Source organism: Staurois parvus, unplaced genomic scaffold (assembly GCF_062004578.1).
Source record: "Staurois parvus isolate SC_StPar_1 unplaced genomic scaffold, SC_StPar_1.0 ptg000029l, whole genome shotgun sequence".
Taxonomy (NCBI): domain Eukaryota; kingdom Metazoa; phylum Chordata; class Amphibia; order Anura; family Ranidae; genus Staurois; species Staurois parvus.
This window is the reverse complement of record NW_028317825.1, coordinates 6,241,548-6,251,017: the sequence shown is the minus strand read 5'-3', so window position 1 is coordinate 6,251,017 and position 9,470 is coordinate 6,241,548. Positions and strand designations below refer to the sequence as shown.

General features: G+C 41.0%; 1 protein-coding gene across 1 annotated transcript in view; it reads right to left on the bottom strand.

The window, feature by feature from the left end:
* Positions 1 to 2,315: 2,315 nt before the first annotated feature.
* Positions 2,316 to 9,470, bottom strand: part of VTN (vitronectin) — a 48,054-nt gene continuing 40,899 nt past the window's right edge. Inside the window, exons 7-8 of the mRNA XM_089657536.1 lie at positions 6,160 to 6,444; positions 2,316 to 2,606 (exon numbers count right to left, since the gene is read on the bottom strand). Of these exons, the coding sequence (XP_089513662.1) occupies positions 2,479 to 2,606; positions 6,160 to 6,444 (413 nt within the window). The 3' untranslated portion in view covers positions 2,316 to 2,478. The remainder of the gene's footprint in view (positions 2,607 to 6,159; positions 6,445 to 9,470) is intronic.

Here is a 9,470-nt window from a genome sequence, read left to right as displayed (position 1 = left end):
CCATGCCAGTTATATGATGACGCTGTACTGCAGTGGTGACAGTATGTAAAAAAAAAATAGTGAAAATAATTTTTTTAATTTTTTAATTTTCCGAAAAATTATGACAAAAAAATACAACTTCAAAAAACTCGCCATGCCTCTTATGAAGTACGTCGGACTGTCTACTCTGCAAAAAGGGGTCATTTGGGGATATCAGTACTATTCTGACATTCTTGGACCTCAAGAAATTAGATTGGCCGTCAGTACTTCAGGATTGATCAATAATCAGATCTATACCATAGTTTGTGAACTCTATAACTTTCCTACAAACTAAAAAATACATCCTAATTTGGGTTATTTTCACCAAAGACATGTAGTAGAATACATCTCGGCCTAAATTTATGAAGAACAATTATTTATTTGTAAACTTTTATAACAGAAACAAAGAAAAATTTGTTTTTTTTTCAAAATTTTTGGTCTTTTTTTGTTAATTTAGCAAAAAATAAAAACCCCAGCGGTGATTAAATACCACCAAAAGAAAGCTCTAGTTGTGTGAAGAAAATGATAAAATTTTAGTTTGGGTACAATGTTGTATGACCGCGCAATTGTCATTCAAAGTGTGAGAGCGCTGAAACCTGAAAAATGGCCTGGGCAGGAAGGTGTAAAATTGCACGGTATTGAAACGGTTAATATGTGTTCAGTTTTAAAGGGATGAAGTGGCAACCCTACTTATAGGGTAGTCTGTCCTGTGGGGTAAGAAGAAGTAGGTAAGTATACAGTTTTTGAAAGCTAGAGAAGTGTTTATTTTTGATGACCTACACAGCTTGATAAATACTTGTTAGGCAATGTGACTGTGGCTCCCACTAGTGGCCCAATTTATAATGACACCTTTCTGGCCATGCTTCACAGATCTGTCTTCAAAGGAGATGAAATAATGAGAGAAATATGTGTTCCTCCACTGCTGATTTCCTTCTGAAAATGCTAGTTTTTAGAGTTTTCACAAAAACAAGAGGTGAATGTAGATCTTACAACAGGGACACTTGTTCTCGTGACAACTGTCTTGTAACAAGTGAGTGGAATTCTTTAATTATTTTTTATACTAAAAATGGCAGTGATCAGCGACTTGTAGTGGTACTGTAATAGTGTGGTGGGCAATCTGACACTAATTCACACTGGGTAGGAACTGACTAACACTGACATCACCAGTGACACTAATAGATGATAAGGCTATACACTGTTTCTGTACTAATGACACTGGCTGGGAAGGAGTTAACATCTCGGGGTAATTAAGGGGTTAAGTGTGTGTCTAACAAGTGTTAATGTGTGTATTATGTGCTGCTTTTTACTAAAATTCTCTTTTTTCCATCTCTTTGCTTTGCAAAGAGAAGAAACAAAGAGATCATTCCCTCTGTACAGAGCCCTGTGTTGAGTGTCAATACAGGGCTCGGGGCTTTGATTGGACACAGCCGATTAGTAGGTTCCAGCCATGGATCATGTGTGCAATCTCAGCAGGAGTCAGTGGGAGGGGGTGCATGCGCCTGCCCTGAACCCAAGAGGGGCCAGAAATGTACAGGTACATTGCTGTGCTTGTAACAGGCTGCCCATCCACAGTACATTGCAGGTGGGTGGTCCTTAAGTGGTTAAAATAAGGCCCTATCAAATAAAAATAATAAAATGCCAAAATACCACCTCTGAAATAAAATCGCACTTTTTGAGAGAACCCTTGCTGGCAAAAAAAAATTCACCTAAAGTAAAGGCTCTGACAAAGTAGAATAAAAGCTAATATACCCCTGAAATAAATGAAACCCTCAAAAATACCATCACTCTAAAACAAAAGCGCATTTTTTTAAGGGAAGCCTTATAGCAAAAAAAAAAAAAAAGTTAGCTAAAGGTGACAGGTTCAAACTGGCCAACTTATTTTTCATCTCAGAGACAATGGTCACCAAGACAAACAGAGGGGTGCTCCCTTCTCTCATTGGGGGCACAAACAGCAATGAAAAACCAGCAGAGGGTCTTCCATTCTCTATCCAAAATTAAAAGCAAAAATAAAAAAGGGACAGTTGTTTTAAGAAAAATAAATGAGACATGAAGATAAAAGAGTGGGAGTAGTAAGGTTGGTAAGGGCTTGTCTACACCACAAACTTTTGGCATTGTTATTATTCTTTTATTTTTACTGTGTTGCATTTAAATACATTTTCGGTGTGTCTTGGCACAAAAAAAAGCAGCATCCTGTACTTTTTTTGTAAATGCATGTGAAAACAATTGTTAACGGGCAGTGATGTAAAAAATGATCAACACCAATAAGATACTTTTTAATAAATAAAGGCATGCGTATATTTAAGCTACCTGAACACGATAATTTTATTGTGTGATCAACGGGTGAATTTGTTATTTTTATATTTTAAACACATTTTCTTAACATTATAACATGGATGATACAGAAATTCATACTGCACAGCTTTGGTGCGTTTTAAATCTAGACTTAATCGAGAATAAAAATTAACTCTTTGACTTTTCTTGTTTGGAAGTCGTCTTACAGCCCAGCCAGTATTCAGCAATCGGGCGAGGATAACGAGGATAGGTGACATCCACGCGCTTTGTCTGGAGGTTGACGCGATAATATTTATCTGTTGGTATAAAAACAAAAAGACATTACACAGGATGAGACTGCTCTTTAGGGGGTTAATGGACAACATTTTCTAGAATGTTCTATCGCTGTTCAAGACTACAACTGCTCAAACAGTTCTCTAACGAGCAGGGCCCTCCGATTCCTACTGTATCAAATTGTATTGTAATTGTCTGCCCTTATGTTGTAAAGCGATGCGTAAACTGTTGGGGCTATATAAATCCTGTATTAAATTAATAATAATAGCTGCTAGTAAGTTTCATGTATCAGTATGATCAACAGTCGATCATTTGTGACTAAACTGATCAACTTGAACACCAATTGGATGCTCCATTTGACTGATTTAGTTGCTTTTGTTTTTACCAATTAGATCGATCATGGAGGTATTTTCGCCGATTTCTTCTAATCAATTGAGCAAATATCTGCCTGTGTGATGAAGACCTGATCATAATAGGGATCACATAAACAATCATTTTAAATGGATTGATGATTGACAGATCTAGGCGATGGCAGAACAAAATAGTGTATGCTGCTTGGTAAATATGTTAATTGATGATGAATCACTTGTTTGCAATCGCTCATACCTCAATCAATCACAAATCATTACATGTATGATTATTGTAATGGAGATTGTGTTTGCTAGATTCTACAGTTGGTTTGTAAAGTTTGTGGCCAACTTTAAAGCAGACCTAAAGCCGGGGGCTGCATTCACAAATACATGTTGTGATGTGTTTTGTCATGGGTTACAGCAATGCATGCAAATGTGTATTTTAATATGCTGCTATTCATTTTATACTTCATCCCATCACATAAACAGTAAACAAAAGCACACCTACACTAAAGTACACTAAAGTACACCCCACCGCTATTATTAGCAGTACAGTCGGTATTACAAAGCTAAGTGTACTGACCATTTGATAAATGCATGGTATACAGTAAAGGAAATAAGTATTTGATCCCCTGCTGATTTTGAATGTTTGCCCACTCACAAAGAAATGATCAGTCTAATAACCGAATGGTAGGTGTATTGTAACACCGAGAGACAGAAGAGCAACCAGCATGACAATGACCCAAAACACACGGCCAAGGCAACAAAGGAGTATCTCAAGAAGGAGCACATAAAGGTCCTGGAGTGGCCTAGCCAGTCTCCAGACCTTAATCTGATTGAAAATCTGTGGAGGGAGCTTAAAGTTCAGCCACCAAACCTTGATGACTTGGAGAGGATCTGCCAAGAAGAGTGGGCCAAAATCCCTCCTGAGATGTGTGCAAACCTGGTGGCCAACTACAGGAAACGTCTGACCTCTGTGATTACCAACAAGGGATTTGCCACCAAGTACTAAGTCATGTTTTGTGAAGGGGATCAAATACTTATTTCCCTCATGAATATGCAAATCAGTGCATAATTTGTTAGACAAGCATTTCTTTTGAATTTTGTCTTGCTATTCTGTCTCTCAGTGTTACAATACACCTACCATTCGATTTTTAGACTGATCGTTTCTTTGTGAGTGGGCAAACATTCAAAATCAGCAGGGGATCAAATACTTATTTCCTTTACTGTGTATAAGCTATTGTTCAGACTTTGTTAAAGTGGGCCTTGTATGAACATGCTAGGTCTGCTTATGTTGCCTCCCCTTAAAAAAGCTCAGTGAAAGCTACAGAAATACACTGTAAAAAATTAAAAAAATACTCAACCTACACTCCAGCTTTCAGCCTGCTTACCTATGCATGGGTGAATGGAGAAAGTTCCAAAAAGCTGCTTATAGCAATCAAAGGTTTTATTGGAAGCTAAAGGCACAACTAGTTTCAGTTATCACCGTGACACCTTTTACACTCAATAATTCTTAATCAAATGCCATAGTAATGCACTCCTGCAGTGTTAAATTTTCATTAGATCTGGGATCCTCAGATTTCCCATGTCCCCATGGTGAGGCTCAGTGATGCCTGCGGGAAGCAGTTAGATGCTATATGTAAGATAAATATTTTTAAAATTTTTCTGGGGGCTGCAGTATTGTATTTCATGCTCAACATATAACAAGACATTATCAATCAGAGCAGTGGTTCTCAACCTTCCTAATGCCGCGACCCTTTAATACAGTTCCTCATGTTGCGGTGACCCCCAACCATAAAATTATTTTCCTTGCTACTACTGTAATTTTGCTACAATTATGAATCATAATGTAAATATCTGATATGCTGGATGTATTTTCAATAGTTCCTTCTGTGATTGTATACGAACATTTTTGTGCCTGTCCCTTTGGATATTTTCGCATGAACTGTCATGACCAGCCCTCGACAGCGCAGTACTAACGATCAGATTATTATTATTATACAGTATTTATTTAGCGCCAACAGTTTGCTCAGCGCTGTACATTATAATGGGAGACAGATTATCAGAAAGCATTTTTTTTTCGGCACCAGAATTTTCATTTCGGTGCACCACTACCAATAACACGATCAATTGATCAGCCACGGACGGGTAAGTGGATTTCGATCGATATTTGGAAGATACAATCTCAGATTATCGACCACATCTCTGTTCTCACCATGCAATCTCATAAATTGATGGAAATATGGCACAGTTGATGGAAAAAACATCTCAGTGTGGCCAATCGATGCAAAACGGTCGATTATTTTGCACCCTGGTCAATTGACTGAAGGAATTTGATGGGAACAGAAGGTAATCTGATTGCCAATTGGATCTGATAGTAAAATTGAAGTGTGTATGGCCAGTATTCCCCCCTTCCCCCCAGGGATATCAGCCCTCTCCCACACCAGGTCGTCTGTCCTGAGGCTCCTTGCATGACCCGGGAAAGTTTGGGATTGCTGGTTGCTGTGTACTTCCCTCTAGTCTAGCGGTCCGTGTGCCCCGGTGCCAGCCCTCGTACAAGTGCTGTGAGGAGAAGCCTCCGTGGGAGGTGAGCGGCTGTAGGGCACACGCTCTGCGGGTAACCAGATCCTCCCTCCCCGGAGACAAAGGGGGGCCCCGCTTACATCTATCCAGCTGTTGTGAGCAGCTGCCCACCCGGGAAAACATGTCAGCAGGTGCAAGGGCAGTCAATGGGCGGCAGCGGGGCACCTCCGACCCGCCCCTTGCAGGGGAGTTGCCTCCAGCCTGGCTGGCCGCTCATGACACACAGGGAAGCGGGCCAGTCAGTGTGCTGGTGTTAGTTCAGCATGAGAGGCTCGCAGCCCTGCCGGGCCCCTCCGGCCGCCCTCACCACTACCTCATAGAGTCTATCTGCATGTGGGTGGACCCGCCTGGAGACGGATAGAGGAGCGGTGTCTCAGGTCCTAAGACCATCGGAAATATGTGTTTTCCGATGGTCTTAGGCGACCCCTGTGAAAGGGTCGTTCAACCCCCAAAGGGGTCACGACCCACAGGTTTAGAACCGCTGAAATAGAGCTATGGATATTGAGTTTTTCCTCAGTGTTCTCATTTAAATACTTCTAAATTGCAGAGGTTGCAATTTAAAAAATGGGGTTAGCATTGAAATGAAACCCTCCTGCTCAACACACCTGTAAAAAAATGCTCCTGGTACAATAATGCAACCTACCGTCTTTAAAGAAGTAAACACTCTGAACGGGTTGGCACATAGGTTGACTTTCAGGAGGAAGCCAGTCAGGATCGTCTTCATAATCATCATAACTAAATAAATGCAGATCATAATATGATGGTCTCCTCCTACGGTTTTTCCTGCGGTTGCTCTTTCTCCTCTTACTCCGACGCAATTCAGGTTGTTTCTGCTGGGGTACATAAATCCTGCTTGGCAGTACAGCATCCACTCCATTGGGCACCCCTCTCCAGTCTCTGTATATATATTTAGGTTCTGCACTGTTACCTGTGGGGATAATGATTTGTATTTATATTGGATGTACAAGTCAGTCATTTATGTTTCAGTCTATAAAGCTGTCTAACGCCCAACTCCAGCCTAAGCTATTTTATTTCAATTTGGATAAAGTAGGAAGGGAATCAGAGCACTGTCATGCACCAGGAGGAACCCAGGACCCACTGCACCAGCGTAGGGTTTGACAATGGATCCAAGGATTTCATCCTGATACCTAATAGCATTCAGGGTGCCATTGTCTAGCCTGTAGAGATCTGTGCGTCCCTCCATGGATATGCCTCCCCAGACCATCACTGTCCCACCACCAAAACGGTCATGCTGAACGATGTTACAGGCAGCATAATGTTCTTCATGGCTTCTCCAGACCCTTCCACGTCTGTCACATGTGCTCAGGGCAAACCTGCGCTCATCTGTGAAAAGCACAGGGCGCCAGTGGTGGACCTGCCAATTCTGGTGTTCAATAGCAAATGCCAATTGAGCTCTATGGGGCCAGGCAGTGAGCACAGGGCCCACTAAAGGATGTCGGGCCCTCAGGCCACCCTCATGAAGTCTGTTAGTTGGTCAGAGACATTCACAACAGTGGCATGCTGGAGGTCATTTTGTAGGGCTCTGGCAGTGCTCATCCTGGTCCTTCTTGCAAAAAGAAACAGATACCGGCCTTGCTGATGGGTTAAGGACCTTTTACGGCCCTCCTAGAGTAACTGCCTGTCTCCTGGAATCTCCTCCATTCTCTTAAGACTGTGCTGGGAGACACAGCAAACCTTCTGGCAATGGTAAGTATTGATGTGCCATCCTGGAGGAGTTGGACTGCCTGTGCAACCTCTGTAGGGTCCAGGTATCCTCTCATGCTACCAGTAGTGACACTGACCCTAGCCAAATGCAAAACTAGTGAAAAACAGAAAAGAGTCAGAAATGATAAGTAGGGAAAAAAAATGTAATTGGCCTGCACCTATAAAGCCATTCCTGTTTTGGGGCTTGTCTCATTGTTGCCCATCTAGTGCACCTGTTGTTAACTTCCTTAACACCTAAGCAGCTGAAACTGATTAACAACCCCCTCTGCTACTTAACGCACAAGATCAATATCCCAGGAATTTAATTGACTTGATGCTATACTCTGATTAAAAAGTGTTCCTTTAACTTTTTTTGAGCAGTATATATATATATATATATATATATATATATATATATATATACATACATACATACACACATATACACACACACACAGTGCCTTGAAAAAGTATTTATACTGCTTGAAATTTTCCACATTTTGTCATGTTACAACCAAAAACGTAAATGTATTTTATGGGGATTTTATGTGATAGATCAACACAAAGTGGCACATAATTGTGAAGTGGAAGGAGAATGATAAATGATTTTCATAATTTTTTACAAATAAATATCTGAAAAGTGTGGTGTGCATTTGTCTTCAGCCCCCTTTACTCTGATACCCCTAACTAAAATCTGGTGGAACCAATTGCCTTCAGAAGTCACCTAATTAGTAAATAATTACCACCTGTGTGTAATTTAATCTCAGTATAAATACAGCTGTTCTCTGAAACCCTCAGAGGTTTGTTAGAGAACATTAGTGAACAAACAGCATCATGAAGGAAAAGGAACACACCAGACAGGGATAAAGTTGTGGAGACGTTTAAAGCAGGGTTAGGTTATTAAAAAAATATTCCAAGCCTTGAACATCTTATGGAGAACTGTTCAATCCATCATCCGAAAATGGAAAGAGTATGACACAACTGCAAACCTACCAAGACATGGCCGTCCACCTAAACTGACAGGTCAGTCAAGGAGAGCATTAATCAGAGGAACAGCCAAGAGGCCCATGGTAACTCTGGAGGAGCTGCGGAGATCCACAGCTCACGTGGGAGAATCTGTCCACAGGACAACTATTAGTCATGCACTCCACAAATCTGGCCTTTATGGAAGAGTGGCAAAAAGAAAGCCATTGTTGAATGAAAGCCATAAGAAGTCCTGTTTACAGTCTGTGAGAAGCCATGTGGGGGACACAGCAAACATGTGGAGGAAGGTGCTCTGGTCAGATGAGACCAAAATTGAATCTTTTGGCCTAAAAGCAAAACGCTATGTGTGGCTGAAAACTAACACTGCACATTACCCCACACCATCTCTACCGTGAAACATGGTGGTGGCAGCATCATGTTGTGGGGATGCTTTTCTTCAGCAAGGACAGGGAAGCTGGTCAGAGTTGATGGGAAGATGGATGGAGCCAAATACAGGGCAATCTTAGAAGAAAACCTGTTAGAGTCTGCAAAAGACTTGAGACTGGGGAGGAAGTTCACCTTCCAGCAGGACAACAACAATAAACATACAGCCAGAGCTACAATGGAATGGTTTAGATCAAAACATAATCATGTGTTAGAATGGCCCAGTCAAAGTCCAGACCTAAATCCAATTGAGAATCTGTGGCAAGACTTGAAAATTGCTGTTCAGACGTTCTCCATCCAATCTGACAGAGCTTGAGCTATTTTGCAAAGAAAAATGGGTACAAATTTCACTCTCTAGATGTGTAAAGCTGGTAGAGACATCCCAAGACTTGCAGCTGTAATTGCAGCGAAAGGTGGTTCTACAAAGTATTGACTCAGGGGGGCTGAATATAAATGTACATCACACTTTTCAGATATTTATTTGTAAAAATTTTTTAAAACCATTTATCATTTTCCTTCCACTTCACAATTATGTGCCACTTTGTGTTGGTCTATCACATAAAAGCCTAATAAAAATACATTTAAGTTTTTGGTTGTAACATGATAAAATAAGCAAAATTTGAAGGGGTATGAATACTTTTTCAAGGCACAGAGGACATATTGCTTCCTCTCCACATCGCGGCTGTCTCCCTCTTCTCTCCCTGTTATTGCACCTCTGAGGTGAAGAATCAGGGAGGGAGATCATTTACACTAATGGCCAATCAGGTGCTTACACCACACCTTATTAACCTGGCCATATGTATTGCAATTACTGGCAGCTCCCATTGAGTTGTAATGCGAAGA